Source organism: Mastacembelus armatus, chromosome 12 (genome assembly GCF_900324485.2).
Source record: "Mastacembelus armatus chromosome 12, fMasArm1.2, whole genome shotgun sequence".
NCBI lineage: Eukaryota > Metazoa > Chordata > Actinopteri > Synbranchiformes > Mastacembelidae > Mastacembelus > Mastacembelus armatus.
The window spans coordinates 18,763,190-18,780,731 of NC_046644.1; the positions used below are offsets into that span (position 1 = coordinate 18,763,190).

The window sequence follows — 17,542 nt, forward strand, 5'->3', positions numbered from 1 at the left end:
ATTACATTGAATCTAAATTCCATCAGATTGTCTGCCTTGTACAAAACTCATAAAAACTAAACTTTAATAATAATACAATTGAATTTTAGTGAATTCCAAAACCAAAAATCACATCATGAATACCTTCTTGACAGAATGCACAATTATTCCTTTTTAGAGTCGAGCAGCAAGACTCAGGATGCAGCTTTTTGGATTTTTTATTAGATATATGAAGGTATTAAAGACAAATATTTGATGGGGTAGCTCTTTCCCTATCCTGCAGATTGTTCTCTTCAGGGACTTGGCTGTGGGAAAGTAGGGGAGTTTAACAGGACAGAGCCTAGTAGATAGCAGGTGCTGGAGCCATGACCTTCCACCCCAGGCCAGCATTCCTGCATGTCAGACCCCTGGGTCTCTGCATGCACTGTCTCCAGCCACACCATCTGGAGCTGTTTGTCCTGCTGCACTGTGTGTTCAAATGGAAGAGTGTCCAAAACACTCCGAGCACTCATCGACGGCCCTGTGGTACCACACAAACGTTGACTGAGAACGATAAATCTTAGAGAGCTGTGTTGTTTGTCACTGTGCTAATCCTCACACCTCTCACTTGGAGAATAAACACACTAACAATCACTATCTTTGAGTTTAGAGCTACAGTATGTCCTCAGGACCACAGCCAAGAGGAATGGCACAGGTCCTTGGGATTTCAAACTCTGAGGGGAGGCAGATGATTACCACCCAAGAGACTCGGTCTTAAATTGGCTTATCGCTGGTGTATCTTGCACAGCTTTGTTTTGTCATGCAGCTCGCTGATAATCAACCGCAATGGCTTCTCTCACTGTCAGTAGTTTCCATTTGAAGTGTAGAAGAGGAGAAATCTGTTCTCCATCCTCTCCACACCTCCTGTCATAAGCAGCCTCTGTGCTCCATGTCTCAGCAACCTAAAGTACTGGGAAATCACTTTGTCACTTCTTCAGTCAAATACACATGGTCCGTGTCATGTAGACTAAATTTATCACCTCAAGTAATAAATTCAACATACTGGAGTTAAACTGTGCTTTTCTTCAAACACTCATTTTGACAGTGCCTCACTGTGCAGTCCAGAGGCTATTTTTGCATCATGCACAGTGAAATCTAACCCACAAATTTGCACTGTTGACCAACAACAAAGCGACTGGACAGTGGTGACCTCAGAAGGCAGCGATAGCTGGAGGAAGCTCATTAGCTGCATTGCACCATTGACCTTAATTAACTTTCCTTTGTTTAAAAGCAAACTCGACCACAACAGAGGAATGGTTTGCAGACTGTGACACAAGACAAAGAAGTCTTTGTGTGAAGTTATTGTGTTGTGTTGACTGAGGTTAGCTAATGAGTTCACTGACTGGCTGTTAGCGAGCTTCATTTTCCCTTTTCCTTCTACTTTCTACTGAACAAAATGATGTGCAGTGACAAACAAGATGTCAGGAGGAGTAAACAGAACAGACACACATCCCAGGAGATATTTGTACTGACAGGTTAGGAAGTTAGCGGTTAACTCGGCAGCTTCAGTAGCACACCAGCTAGCCATCTAAATATACAGAATCACAAACACATGGCTTAAACATGCTGTACCACTCTTAGGACTGATGGATTGGCCATACAGAGATAAATACCAATAAAACTGTATGGTCTTAAACTCCATCGTTTATTGCGCTGTCATCCGGCGGCCTCTTGGCCGTGCGTACACGCACAGTATCCAGCGGATGGATTACATTTTTCAGAAAAAACCTTTTGTTTGTATGTTTAGTCTACAACGAGCAATTACAGATGGATGCGTGCATGATTGCGTGCAAATGTTTTTTTGTGAGGCAGCCACGTCTTGGCTGTCAGCTACAGATACGAGATCCCTCGGGTTGAACTCCATCACCTTCCTTTTTTCTCTCCTCGTCGTCCTCATCCCAGCAGGGTTAGGACTAATGTAATGGAGACAGAAGCCGGCCCAGACGTCCAGCTATTCTAAACTGGTTACATTAGACCAAACAGGCCATCTGTCTCCCTCTGTAATGGGACACTGTGGATTAGAAGGAGATGGCAGCGTTTCCCAGCTAAGTGGGCTAGTTAGTGTTTATTTGGAATTAATTACCAAGGAGAGTGGAAGCCCTGCAGCTCTTTAAGAGTGAATCCAGACACTTGAGGCCAGAATGAGAGGAAGGAGAGTGCCACACCAACACTATGGCAACAGAGCCGGTACAGAAACATGTCCGACGCTGCTCACCAAGAACAGCTGCCATTTGTCATGTCTGAATCGCACATGATGATGATGCCGCAGGCAGAGTTTGGTAGATAAGAACAGAAGCTTTTACAAACGTCTCCAATTCGGTCATTTTAAACAGCGAATGAATGCACATCTTCAGCCGTGGTAACGGGTATCCTGGTGTGATGCCATTAGCTGTTCTCAGGCTGTGAGTGCTTTCCAAGAGTTGAGTGAAAGGACAAGAGTATATATCTCTTAAAACCTGTGAGAACAGAGCATCCACCCTGGCACCAATACATTTGATCCCCAGTGTGTGTTGAGCTTTTTCCTCTCACACAGGGATCAGTGTACGTGACTAGAAATGTTGCACAGGCATGTTTTGATGTGTTTTGACAAGCAGGGAAAAAATGAAGCCACTAACAGAGAGTCTCTTTAAAAGCTGCTCTTTTTATTGTATCTACTAAAAAAAAAAAAATATTGGTGACGGGCCGTATCATTGCATTTTTTTTCACTATGCTAAAAATTTCAGTTTCCATGCTGTGAAATAAATGTAAAAGTGAGACAACGCAATAAATTAGCATATAATTTACATTTGGAAAAAAAAAAAATTAGTATCAGTGTACCAATATTAATACTGAATATAAAATATACACAGCTAATCACATGATGCTTTTCATTTCCCTTGCACTTTAGGTACAGGTATAACCAATGTGACATTCAAACATCCAAGTTCACAGCAATGAGTACCAGTTTGATTGATTTCACGTCTCTCGTTTCGGAGGCTCCGCGTCCTGCAGCCAGTAGACAAGTTAGTCCAAGCAGTTTCCAAGAGGTTTCCAATGCTCCCACTGTATCCACTGTCCTTTCCCAACCGCCTCGCCAGTAAAATCTGCTCGACACTGTCACACGGAAGATGGCTACAAAAAAGTAGCAGCAGCAAAATTAGAAATTAGTTGTTAACAGCTTCGATGAGATCTTTGCACAGTCCTACATTGTCTTTCAGATGTCTCCGACTCCTACTCCACGACAAGTGTGTGATGGAGACATTTCATGGATGTTCCCTTTCACAACCCTTACACCAGCACAAAGGGCACCCGGCTAAAGGGTTCAGTTATAGTTCAGTTATTTCTTTTTTGTGTCCATTTCATTTTGTTGGTAGCAGAAACAATAATACATGGTTGACAATGAAATTTCCCAGTGTGAGGTATAAACAAACAAAACAATAACATGACCAGCATTTACCAACAGAGATTTTTGACAAGGATATTATTTCATATTGTTTGGATCCAGCCTCACAGAGGGTTAAATGGAAGCACCCACTTGATAGCACCAGAAGCCTGGTAAGGCTGTAACCCTTGGGAGCAGAGCAGGAGGAAAAGAAGAGGTAAACGTGGTACTCCATGGAAAAATAAAAAAAAATGCATAAAAGAGGGAAAGCAGCATTGAGATGGTTGTTTTTGTCTTTGCACAGAGGGACAAAGATGATGACAGGAAAAAGAGGACAGGGGGTAACTTTATCTGCAGGGGGGTATAAAGCCTGGATTCGTGGTCTGGCAACAAAAAGCACAATGAATGTGATGTGTGTTTATTTAGCACGGGAAACCTTACTTAAAGGAATAGTTCAACATTTTGTGAAACATACTTATCCACTTTCTTGCGGAGGGTTAGATGATGAGATGTCTCATGTCTGTTTGTAAATATGAATCAACAGCCCGGAGGATTTTAGCTTAGCTTAGCATACAACACAGAACCATGTGAGACAACCAGCAGGCTTTATGAACTGTGCATCGGCTGCCATCTCATTTCTTAAGTCATCAATAGTTTCTAATCCTCATCCTAAACACTTCCCTGGCTCTTTCTTCACATTTAGCATACAGATATAAAAGTGGCATTGATCTTCTCATCTAACTCTGGGCAGGAAGGTAAAATAATACATTCACCAAAATGTCAAACTACCCCTTTAACTCTTATCAGCAGTGAAACCATAACAGTCTTTGCTTGCTCCTGAAATTCAAAATGACAGCCAACATTGGATTAAAGAATTAGCGACTGCTGTGTGAGTCCAATGAACAAACTGCTTCACAGTCAATGCTCCTTCAGAATGAATCCTTCAGTACTGAGCTGACAGACCCTTAGGGGGATGTTGACTAAAGGCCAGTTAACAGTGTTTCCTGTGGCCCAGGCACCGTCTGACAACATGTTCATAATATTTTGGATTCATGATCAACCCTGAACTTTTCTTTGAGATTGAGGAACTAAGGCACCTGTTTAGGGAAAGAAAAAAAAATTATTTAAGAATCCTCCTCATGGTATTTTCTGGTCCTGGATTAACATCATATATAGTATACACATCCATACAGTATATAATGGTTTAACTTATGTTACAGTATGTAATATTTTCATTCCAGCACAGAGACTTTGAAATTCAGTCACATTACATTCCCTTCCATGACAGTAGGTTACTATCTGACATAATATGATCAGAGGACAATATCTCAGCTCTGTTTGGAATTGTACAATAAATATACAGTACACTGATGGGGGGGGGGGGTTCTGACGTATTTGAACGGGAAATTGACAAAGTATTTACATAAGAAAGTGCACCGAAGCCAGAAGTCTGCCTGTCAATAGCACCATCCCACAGACAGGAGTCAACACTTTGGACTCCCGTCCCCCTCTCCTCCATCAGCCCGTCTCTGGGGAACATCCTCTGTGAGCGATGTGTCCAGCACTTTGGATTAAAAACAAAAACAACAAACATGGAGAAAGACTAACAATGATATCAGTAATAATAATAATAATTATTATTATAATAAAAATAACATCACCAGCAAATAATCTTCTGAGTTCCACTTCACAGAAGTGAAAATTAAAAACAAAAACAGTTTGTGTCAGCGTTTCGAGCTGAGCAGTGGTTTGGATTCCACCATGATGGAGGGCAGGAGGATCAGGTGTGACGAACAGGGAAATCCTTACTTCTCTTCACCTCTTTAGTCTGTTTTCCACTGGTCCAGAGATTTTTGTTTCTTCCAGTCTGTCCTGTTTTCCTCTCTCCTTTTCAGTGCTGTATCAGCCTCCCTCCATCTCCCTTGCTTTATTTTTTTCATCCATCTCTTACTACGTCTTCCTCTCATGCTCCAGGGGTCAGTGTCCCTGGCAGGTCTTGCAGCACATCTGTCTGAAGTATGCTCGGCTGCAGAACTTGAACTTCAGCACCAGCGGGCAGTAGGCCACTTTGTTTACATCTTTGCATTCTGGAGAGAGAGACAGATGAGAGCTGGGTTAAAGAGTGAAGCATTTTATACCTTTTAAATTAGCTTCCTGAGTGAATGGTTAATGGTTTATGTTTTTATTTCATGAGTATGACTCTCCTTTAAGAGGTGACCTGCCTCTAACCCCTGGTTTGTGCCTCTCATGTAGCTGCATTTTCTGATTCTGCACCTTGGGCTTGGAAAAATGTATGCCTGCCTTCATACAGCTTCAGGCACTCGAGCACTGCGTTCAAAAAATGCTTCATGAGGAGTAAAATAGTTTGAAAGTTTTTTTCTCTCATTTCTCTTCAGTCATGTTGTGTTTTTTGTGATTTTTATAAGTTAACAATGTTCGATTACCATTTTTGGCCAGAGCTCTCTTGTAAAAATGAAAACGTAACTCACAAGACTATAAGATTTTCTTGGCCATATGTGAAAAACCCAGAAGGTTGTTGTTTTGAAGACATTTCCAAAATCCTCAGACAGTCTTCTAACCATCCAGATGAAAACGTTTTCTGTCTGCTGCCCATTTTTAACTGGTTTCTCATGTTTACCACTTTTTCGTTTATCCAAACAAATAAAGTAGCAGGAATGACACACGTCTGTGTTCAGTTTGTATAACGTGGACCACAATTCAGTTCTGTCAGTACAGGCTTTCTGCAGGGCTCAAGTTAAATTTCAGGCTAATTAATGCCTGTTTCACAGCATCAAGACAAAAAGCAGTAGGAACAATACAGCAGCAGTACAACAATACATTTATTCCACACTTCCCACTTCTTAATTTTATTAATTAAATGTACCTCATTTGGTCTTAGAGAAGTGGCAGAAGGGAGTAACCAAAGTGAGCTTCATAGGTCCTGTAGCAGCAGTGACAGGGTTTGCTGACTGACACTTTTTTAGTTCTAGTAGTAGTAGTAGTAGTTTTTTACATATGGAGGGGTATTTCATATTGTCATACAAAATATTTTGTTTTGTTTTTTGAAAGTCTGGATGCTTAGTGAAACATGAAGCACAAACTGGGGCTAACCTGCTGCAGGAGGGCTGGTGCATCTCCCTCAGGCCTCAGCAGAAAAAAACTCTGCAACTATACTTGGATGCCGAGACTGAGACAGATCCTGGCCTTGTTCACTAGCTGGGCTGTCTGCCATCCCTACACTGCACACTCACATATATATATACACACACACACACACACACAAACCGCTTGTTGGATGCTGGACAGGCAGCGCTCTAAATGCCTTATCACGATCAGAGTGTCTTCCCTTATTAGGCTTTGGCCCCTGCCTCCACAGAGCCAAATGAAACGAGACATTGCCTCACTGCTGTCCGTAAAGGAACAATTAGCCTACAGCTAATCCCATTAGCCAGCCTGTAAACGCTGCTCACGTTTTCCATTCAGGCTAATCGAAAGGCCCTTCTCTATGCATCTGAATAGCCATCCATCATGTGTAAGTGTATATGGAGGGTTGGGCTGTTTCGATTTGACCAGGAGCCAACCTCACTGGAAAGATTAATGCAGCTGGCAAAGTGTAGAGGACTGTGTCATCCAAGTGTGTTTAGGTCATAGTAGAAGCAGTGAAGATGAAGATGGAGACAGTTTATAACCTTCTCAATTGGGGCTTTGTGTGAAAACAGTGCATCGACGGTTCAGCGTGTATTCACATAAACCATCTGCCTTTGCATTTAAAGGAAGTGCAGGTTTGAGCAGAGCTGCGTCTCTTTGTTGACCAAGCGATAACATCTGATGTACACTCGGATATGTGCCTGCCCAAAAGTAGGTTTCATCATATTACCGTCGCCGTTGGCAATGGGGGTGGCATCACACTTGCTCTCACACTGTTGCATGGTGGAGGGTCGGAGGGACTCGGGGCAGTCGTTAGATGGCTGTCCTGTGTACGACAGACACTGCACCGTCCTCATCTGCTGGCCCAGGCCGCAGTGCGCCGAACACTGGAACAGAAAACAGCATTTAGAGAAGATCCAGAGAAGAGCTTTTTTCTAAACAGAAAGGTAAATGAGGACCATCTTTCCTCAGTGACCTGAGTGCTGGGCTGTAGGTCTGACACACACTCATTCTTGGTGTAATCCGTGCACAAACACTCCGCAATGTGATCCAATAAACCAGGGCACGGAGGCAGCGAGCAGACAGACACAGCCAGTCGCCTTCTCCTTTGTCTGATTCAGTGACTCAGTCTCCCAACAGTAAGTAGATCAACTGTTCCTCACAAGGGTTTTCTCTGCACAAAAAACACACGTTTGTGTTTGTGTGTGAAGAGGCATAGAGACAGAAAGTTGCCTCTTGTGATCTCCTGAGGAATTCCTCTTTAATTCTTCGCAGACTCGGAGCTGAGTACAAGCAGTATGCATGGCTGGAGGAGATGAGTGATGTCAGATGAAATTAGAAAGCCACAACTTCTGCTGGCAGAAAGGCCATTATTAGAAAGCAGCTAAAGACAGAAATCCCTTTAATTAACGGCATTTATTATGACATGACGAGGGAGAGAACTTTCTCCAGAAGAGAAAATATTGGAAGGTTGTCTCTTGTACCTGTTTGTCTCCAATTGTTGGTGAATTTCTTTGTTTTAAAGTGCTGCTTTTATGCTGTGCGGTTTATTTTACATACCTCAGTTTCTAAAATACCTTCGAAGACACTGACACCGTAGGTCACCATCAGAAAAGAATGAGATAGCTGCTCACTTTGGAGCATAATTTTGCTTTATGTTTTGGAACCACATTTCCCATAATTTGGGGACTTTGGGAATGTAAACAGGAAGTATGATGTTGCCATGAAGCCACTGAGCTGCTCTGTGGCCTACAGCTTTTTGGGTGTATTTTTGATCAAACTGGCATCATTAAAGGTTTGTTTAGTTATTTAGCTTCCAGCAGTTCAGGTTTTTATTGTACCCATAGATGTGCAGACAACTAGCACTGTTAGATACTGAAGTAAAGTTAAAACATGATGAAGGTCACATCTCCTCGCACATGGTAAACAGATACTGTGTAGTGTTTCAACAACTTTCAGGGATTATTTCCACATCTGCAGTCTTTAAGATAACACAGGAGAATTAAAAGTTGAGTCTAAGATGCTTTCTTTAACATATGGCCTGTTGGTGTAATTTTATCAGAGGAAACACTTTTACAATATTCACTAGACTTAAATTGAGCACAGAACTAAGGGGGAGCAAAGGTGCGTTCACAGTTCTAATAAAAGCTGTTTCTATGAGTTCCCATTTAGCAGAAGGGGAAAATATGAAAATGAAACGATTGAAGTAGGTGCCAGGAAAAGAGCAGCCTCAGTTGAAGCAGATATCTTAAATTAGATAAACAGATATCTTAAATCGTCTACACTGGAAGGACTTAGAGCTGTTGGCCTTCAGTGTGTGTGCCCATGTATGAGTGTGCGTTATGAACCAGCCACCCACCCACTGACAAGAGAACTACTGAGCTTCCTGTCACCATCAATGATCCGCTCTGGCTGCCTCAGATCAGTGAGCCTGCATGTCAACCCTTCCCAATTAGAGAGTCTTTATTAGGGCTTGTTGCAGAGCCATGACAGATGGTGTACGTCAGTCGGCCGACTTAACTGGGATTTGAACCAGTGACCTTTTGGCCTGGGAGACCAGTCACTCGGTAGCTAACAACAATCGCCCCTTTCTGACGCTTCGAGGACCAGCCGGTGAGGGACCAGAGCAGTGAGGGCGAAGCTTGTAATTACAGCCAAAAAAAAAAACGAAGCCGTGGCGAAGGAGGGGACTACATAAACACACACACACGCACACACACACACCTCTGCAATGCATGAGAAAGTGCTGCGTAAGAGCAGACTCCAGCTGTTACTATACGAGGTATTAACCTCAGCTCGTCATGGCGAGGAGCGCACTCTTTGATCGGGGTTATAAGTCATGTCTGCTTTGTTTATGACTCTTATTGGCACTGATAGAACTGTAGAGGTGTGTTATTGATGTTAGGGAACCCCACATGTGGCCATTACGAGGAGAAGCCAGATGAGAGCTGCAGCCTAGACTGCCTGACTCTTGACCTTTGACCTGAACAACATAGAGCTCAAACCATGACATCACCTCTAACAGGGCTTGAGTGACCTGCACAGCAGTCTTCTAAACACCAGAACACACTGTTTAAAATTCCACTTTTCCTCTGAATTATTAACAAATCCAACACAATAACAAGCCATACTTCTTTGTAGATACAACTTTCTCTGACGCACGTCTTCTGGCGTCCTCTCCAACATGAGTCAGCTGTGTTTTAAAGTGTTCAACAGCTTTTGCTGTTACGCACTAAGTCATGTCAGGGTGAGCCCAAGAATGCTACTCCTTGGTCTTCCTCTAAATCGTGTTCCTGGAAGTGATAGAGAGGCCTGGTCTGAGCGGAGATAAACTTCAAACAGCCAGGATACTACTGCCACTGATCACACACTGCAGGCCTGCAGAGCACTTAAACACACACACACACACACACGTCAAAGGTCTGCATGGAATGCCAGTGTGTGTCATCCAGGTGTAAATTATTTTAACCATTCACCAACACGTGCACATTTTCTGTTTTTGAAACATTCAAGCCATCATTTCAAAGGATTAACCAGCAGACTGTCGTTTGGAAACATCGTTTGGAAACATCATGCATGTTTTACTGAAAATCGTCTTGTTCCGAGATCAGGCTGCAGTGTGGAGGAGGTCCAGTCCTACCTGTCCCCATTCACCAGGGATCCAACGAGGAGGAGGACAGCGCCCTAAACTGCAGCGGATTCGGACTGGAGGTTTGTTGTGGCTTGGGCAGTGTGCAGGCGGGAAGGTTTTGGTCAGGTCGCTGCTCTTACACAGGGCAATGCGGTGCTTAAAGCCAGGGCCGCATTTTGGTGTACACTAAAGACAAAGGAGCAGGTGTAAGAAGATGATCTCGACAGCACAGTGAGCGAAAGAGGGCGGTTTGTTTCAGTACACTGTCTTACTTCAGACCAGTCCAGAGTGACCCACTTTGGTGGGCAGGACTGGTTGTTGCAGGACTCTTGTTCGATCGGCCGGTGAGTCAGACAGTGAGTATCCTCCAGTGTCTCCTCCTCAGCAGGGCCGATCTTCCTAATACACAGAACTGTCCTCGTCCGTATCCCACCGTCACACGTCTTCCCACAATCTGTCCAGTCGCCAATAAACCACCTGGAAGAGACACGTGAGTTAAAACAGGAGAACCAGAGGTAACTGCTCTGCCCTAGAACCCTGCTAGCAGCGTAAAATGATGTTGTGCTATGTTGAAGTGACTGTCAAGGTTGAATTACCAAGGAAGCAAAGTGGAAACTGCTCCAGGGCACTGAACCATGACGACTGTAATAATCACAGCAATGATTAGCAAAAGCTGGAATAAGGTCATTCAGTTTTAGCCTCATTTATTTCGGTTCATGTGTAGCTGCTTGTGTTTACGTTTAACATTTTGAGGTCGTCTACTTTAATTACATGAACGAAGGGTATTTGTCAAAGTGAGGTATTGAAGAAAGTGCAGTTTCGTTACTAAAACTTGGTTATTGTAATGGCACTAGTATGGAAGAAATGCAAATGTTACACAGACCTACTCACCTACTACAACACTGCTGTAGAACATGCGTATATCTGGTTAGTCTGTACTTTAGCAGCACTGAAACTGTTTTTAATATCAGTTTTTCTAGACAAAATATTGCACTGATATCCGAGCTGCATGACTTTAACATTATTTAAAATAGGAATGGACTCTTGTGATGTTGCAACCAGGTAAACACCATGTCGTTGACAGTATTGGGCCGCGCCAGGTCACTGAGCCTTTGACCTTCAGTGTTGTTCAACTCTGTCTGCGGACTTCAGAATTAATCCAATAAAACTGCCCAGACAACAGTCCTCCAAACACGTCCAGCCTGTGAGATATTACATCATGTGCAGGAATGTATACAGAATTAACGACGTGTTCAGACATCTGTGTTAGCTTTCATTACTCGAGCCCATAAAACCCTGGCTATTCTAAAACAATTGTGTTTACATGGTCTGCCTTAGTCGGCTTTTCCTCAGGCTGCAGGCGTGTGTTTGCCTCCCTAACAGACACAAATGCCATGTGAGCACTGTAACTCAATACACACACGTGCAATGCAACAGCTGTCAAATATTAATCAAAACAAATGAGATACCACGAGCCTGCGTCCACTGAATACAGATGTGAAAATAAATAATCCAAGACTGGAGTCGGGCTGTATGAAAACAAATGACCACTTATACAGTAGATTTACAGTACTATCAGGTGTTTTTTTGTCTGGACCCAGCTGAAGGACACCAACACTCACTTTCAAACACAAACACTGTTACGTAGTCTGAAACTAATTAACCTGATGCATTTAATCCCTCTTTCTCCAGACATGACCGAAGTGAGTCTGGCCTCGCTTCCAGCTACGGCGCAGGGTTTACGGACATTTGGCCACCGAACACAAGTTCATATTCCACCTGTATACATGTATATTATCCCTCGAGGATCAGTAAAGAAGCCAAAACAATCAAACACAGGTGGTCATTTTAGGGCTCTTATTTTTGGCAGGAGGCAAACACTGAAAATAGTTAACATATGAAGTTATAAATCACTGCTGTTTCATTTTATTATTTTCATCCAAACACATTTTACAACCAGGGCTCATTGAAGGCGAACTGATATCATGAGCTAGTCTCATTTTTATTGGGGAGTCTTTCTTTTGAAGTCATTAACGTAAAGCTTCAATACCTTTATATGAACAATTGATCAAATGTGTAACTGAATCATAGTTTTCCTCAGCTCTGTTCAGTGTCTCTGCATCTTTTAGCTCATCAATGTGGTTTTTACGGCTCGCAACTTAGTCACTGCTCTCGTTAGTGTTTCAAGATGCAGCGGTTGTTTTCAATGGAAAAGCTAACATTAAAAAAACTATTTACACTACCTGCCCAGCACCAAACAACAAATCAAGTTAGTAAACAGCTGATAAACATGAGGCAGATTCAGCAGCTAAACAGCCTGACACTTCCCTCAGGAGTTGGTGGAGACCAAAAACAGAGCTAATAGAGAGAGACTCCTGATTAAAGATGCATGTTAATGTTCTCTTTATCTGTTTCACTGGATGTATAAACAGGCACCTGCTTGATAACATGTAATATCATAATGTTTGGCTTGTTTCTGCTGAGCCCAGCTTGGTAAAAATCAGTTAATGCGGGTTAAGATAATAGTAAACATTTCCCTGCATTAACAGTTTAAATAACAAATTTAAAAATACTGAATGAGCAGAGCATAAAAATATGAAGTGTTTTAAAAATGGATTCATCATTTAAGCAACTTGTTACTTGATAAATTAAGCTGCTGCCTTTCTCCGTTTTACATAATTGCAAGGTCAGTATATACAGATTTTGTGCTGTGGCTCAGGAAAAACAGGCAACCCAAAGAGCCTTTGATTAATTTCTCACGTAAAGCAAACCATTGACCAGTTCATTTAAAACAAGTCCTGGTTACGTACTCTGGAGGGCATGGCTCCGTGTTGCAGTCTCTCTGGTTCTCTGGAGGTTTGCTGTCTGGGTCACAGTAGCTGTTCTGCACCACTGAGTTGTCGTCCAGCCTTTTACACACCACCTCCTGCTTTTGGGTTCCTGCAGGGGGAAAAGACTGATCGATAAGGCAGCGCAGAGCTCAGCTGATCTCGCACATGGAAACATGGAAGCCGGCCATCGTGTTGAGCGCTGTGTTTGAGCAGAGATGGTATCGTTTTCAGTCTGTAGTAAAGCCAGACATGTAAATTCCTGATTCTTTGCAGGATATCTTGGCAAATCACTTTTACAGAGCAGCGAGCTCTTCTGATGGAGAGAGTGAGCGCTACTGTGTCGGTATAACAGTGTGTATATGTGTGTTCATGTGTGTATGCCCTACCATCTCAAAAAGGGTCTGCCTGGACCCTCATGGGACATATCCCACAGCAGACTTGTCTACCAGATGTAATGAGATATATGTGTGTGTGTGTGTGTGTGTGTGTGAGTGTGTGTGTGTGGTATAGAAAATCTACCCATCTGTGCTTGAAGTGAAATACAGTTTGGAGGACTAGCGCATAGTGTGGGGGTAACAGAGTTTCTGTTATAAGGTTGTCAGAAGGTGTTTTTCATAGATTTTATTACTGCAGTGATATATTAAACAACACTTCGTGATTAGCTGAGCTAGCTGTATCGAATGGGTAGATGATTAAATAACCTTATACTGATTTAAAGCTCCGTGCGGTCAGAGACACACAGTAGACACAAATTAGATCATTTGGACCAACAATGCAAAGGCATGTTTATGGCACTGGAAGGCCATGTGTGCTTCCCCCAATGAAGGAGCAAATTCAGACTTCTGCTCTGGACTTGGAAATCCTTCCTCATAAAAACCCACATGCTTATTCAGTCATGCTTTTACAAAATATTACAAACCCGTCCAGGCCACGCTTGACAACTGGGAAGAAACACTATTTATTGTTACATGAAACCCATTGATTTTGGGCTAAAAGGTTTGGTTTAGTCATTCTTGAGGCCATGGTCAACATTTCAATGTGGTTTCAGATTTTGAATGTTTGACTTTGTAGGACAAGCGCTCTGGAAGAGTGGCCGTATCTGTGTGCAGCACTGGTAAACCAGAAGCTATGCAGAGCAGCTCATTCACAGAAATTACACCATATTCATTACTCTGGCTAAAATATGGAAAATATACATATTGAATTTATTAGAGGGCTGAATCTTCAGGCTATAAAGTAATGATTTTGGAAATCCATCTCAAATTGTGATACTGGGTTTCCATACTTTAAGCATTTGTGGAATTATCAGTTGGGGAAGATTTACAGAACCACACACACACACACACACACAGGGGATATGAATTAAATATTTGAGACTGAAATATTCAAAATGTTCAGAATTTAAACACCCACAATGAAATGCTTGAAGTGCTTGTTTGCAAAAGGCAGCTGGCCACCGGAGTTCTGCAGAGTGTATTACTCAGAAAAATCTGCTTCTAGGGGCACTTGTAAAGCAGTTTCATAGAATGACTGAAGAAAGACCTGCTGTATACGACGTGACTTAGCTGTGACTCATGGGCACATTTTCAATTTCACAGTAATAACTGAATTAAAATAAAATGCAAGAAATGAAAAAACACTAAATATCACAAAAGGTGGAGAAGCAGCTTTAACGATAAAAAAACGCTGCACTGAAAACAGACTTGGCGAGTAGATCCATGAAAGGTTTGCAGGGCTGACTTACCTCCTGCACAGGTAGCTGAGCATTCGGACCAGGGCAGGTGGTGCCAGGAGAAGCCCACCTCATTGTCGCCACTTCCTGTGCGCTGGATGGGAACGTTGAATTTGTAGCGAATTCCCAGGTTCTGTTCCTGAAGGAGGACCTGCCGAGACAACAGCAAATAAAATGTGAGGACAGCTGGGCAAGGATTGATGGTACTTTTATATTCACTGTGACAAAAAACTGAAAGAGATAAAATCAAGTATTTTATGCTTTTATATATAGTGTGTTTTTATTCTTAGAGCTGTATTAGTTGAGTTGTTATGGATGGTCTCCACTGCCTCCTGAGGGAAATATCTGGATCTTTAGCGTCACCAGATCAGCACTAGCTTCATCTGGTTGCTGTTGGGTACTGGGCCCGGTTGGTTTTTAGAGCTGAAGTCATCTGAGTAAAGCACAGAGACAGAACCAAAGCAGGAAAGTTGTAAAACAATGAACTGAAGGACACAAAATATCTCTGTAGAGCTGAGGGGAACTAGGAGAATCAGGTGTGTGTTTCTCTTCACCAGCAGTGATCCCTTTTACATTACACACACTCATGTGATTGATTGTTGATGTTAACGTGTTGATTGTAGCAGCCTTGAATGTAGTTTGAGCAGTCCAGATCTGTGAGGCTTCCGTGGGTTTATACTAGTCTGCTGGATGCAGAAACTGAGGAAGTTAGGCACAGCTTTGCAAGCCACAGAGAAATGGCTAGTGGTCGAGTGGCCGGTTGCTTGTCTATTCCAGTGGTGCTGTGTGGTCTGGTATTTCAGCGTTCATGTCAAGGCAGAAACCGCTCAGTTGCCTCACATTCACACACAAACATGTCATGAAAACCATTAAAAAGTGCTTTCACACTGACACAGCTATGATGCTTCACATGCACACGCAGACTCCCGTACAATAACACAGACACATCGATAATAACACAATAAGTCATGTGTTTGCATGTAAGTAGCTTTCACCCCCCCCCCCCAAAAAACCACTGGATGAGGGTTGCCTAAGGTTAGCGCCCAGATGTTGAGTGTATGTAGACAGACACAAACCAGGGACAGTTGGTGGAGGTTGCATACACAGAAATGTTGCAACGCACCAGTAAAGGCAGTGAAGATGTTGACAAGCAAACAACGTCCAGCAACAAAACAGTTTCATGTCTCTAACATCTGCACAGAAGAAATGGCTGGAGCCTATGGGTACTGTAGGATTTACACCAGCCGCTAAACTGATGGAAAATATGTAGGAGAAACAAGTTCATTAAAAACTGTGTTGAGGAACGTTGAATCCACAGTGGGGCTTTGTCCCACTTTGCAGTTTTTCACAAATTCAGTGGTTTTTATAGTGCCAGGTGACCAACAAAAAAAATGTTATATTACCATGACAGTCAGGGTTTCAGTGGTAGCTCCCAGAGCCTCTAAAGACTCCGGTTCATCAGAGGGTCTCTTGTAGTGGAAGGTCGTCCCTGCGATGTCAAACTTCCTGGGCCAGTCGATGGTCCATGCTCCGTTGATGTAATAATCATCCGCTTCAGATTTCAAAGCTAAGCAAACACACAAAGCAGAAATACTTAGAAATACAGGAAGCTGAAATCAAAGCAGACAGGAGGGGTAGCTGAGGCGGCAGGTGGAGGCCGTCATTTGGCGTGATGCTTCATCATCACCACTTTTCAGCCTCCCTAATGTCACCGAATGCTTTCTACCCCTGAGCAGACAGACTGAGCAGAAACATACACACGCTGTACAGGACGACATTCACGTGCGCCGACACATACATATGTCTAATTTAGGAAGAGAAAGAAAACACACTTCAGGTGAAAGTCTGGACGAACCTCATGAATACCGCTCTGTCTGGTTGTCAAAACAAAAGCTGGTCTCCAAGCACAACAGATCTGAAAATATCCACTTTCTCTGCATTGAAATGGGGCCAAATTGAGGAGAAACAATCCAACCGCTCGCTATTCTCTCTTTGGCTCGTACTCTCCAGATTCCCCTCTGCAGCGTTTACGCAGTTTAGACGAACAATAGTTTACTCCTCTTTAACCATATCACAGTCCTCTTCTCAATAAATTCATTTTCAGCACATCTGGCACTGATTGTGAGCATTTTGATTGTGGTATTTTGAAAAGTGCAGTTTATACAAGTCTTCACCACTACTCTATTTATGTATTGTCTCACTTAGTTTATGCTTTAATAAAACCTAAAAAATGCAAACCGTACTGACCTAAATAGCAAGAACTCAGTGATACACAGAGAAAACTAGTGTGTTTACCATCAGGGTCACAGATGAAATTCATAGCAAAGGTAAAAATTGCGTGGAAGAAGAGAAAATCTCGTCCAGCACAATAGCCCAAATTGCTCTCTTTAAACTTTGATATATAGACATCATATCCTTCATAATCCTGGTGGACCAGGCAGCTGTCACCACGACCCTATAAATCTGACGTAGCTCTGCGGTTCAAAGTGTAACTTAAGCCTTCCATCAACACCATCATCCGCTATAAATTCAACACACTGTCACTTGTCCTTCTCGCGTTAATGAAAAGACACAGGACCGGCTTAATTGAATCCGGTTGTTGGTTGTTTTGGTTCTGATGCTGCCAGTGTTGCAAATAGTTTTTGTTTAGTCTGGAACAGAGTGGATGAGTGTGGTGCCAGGACGGCCGTCAGCGTGCAGATTCAGGGGTTTTTCTTTTCACAGACGATTTGTGGCTTCACATCAGGCAACAGGAGATTAAACGATGGCATTGTCTCATTTGATGTTGACAAAGGCACAAGGAAATCTCTGGAAATGTGCTG

The 17,542-nt window shown here is 42.7% G+C and overlaps 1 protein-coding gene across 1 annotated transcript in view; it reads right to left on the bottom strand.

Annotated features, from left to right (window-relative positions):
• Window positions 1-2,905: 2,905 nt before the first annotated feature.
• adamts6 (ADAM metallopeptidase with thrombospondin type 1 motif, 6) overlaps window positions 2,906-17,542 on the bottom strand; it is a 47,232-nt gene continuing 32,595 nt past the window's right edge. Inside the window, exons 19-25 of the mRNA XM_026296606.1 lie at window positions 16,124-16,287; window positions 14,733-14,871; window positions 12,968-13,097; window positions 10,430-10,634; window positions 10,167-10,343; window positions 7,257-7,413; window positions 2,906-5,466 (exon numbers count right to left, since the gene is read on the bottom strand). Of these exons, the coding sequence (XP_026152391.1) occupies window positions 5,357-5,466; window positions 7,257-7,413; window positions 10,167-10,343; window positions 10,430-10,634; window positions 12,968-13,097; window positions 14,733-14,871; window positions 16,124-16,287 (1,082 nt within the window). The 3' untranslated portion in view covers window positions 2,906-5,356. The remainder of the gene's footprint in view (window positions 5,467-7,256; window positions 7,414-10,166; window positions 10,344-10,429; window positions 10,635-12,967; window positions 13,098-14,732; window positions 14,872-16,123; window positions 16,288-17,542) is intronic.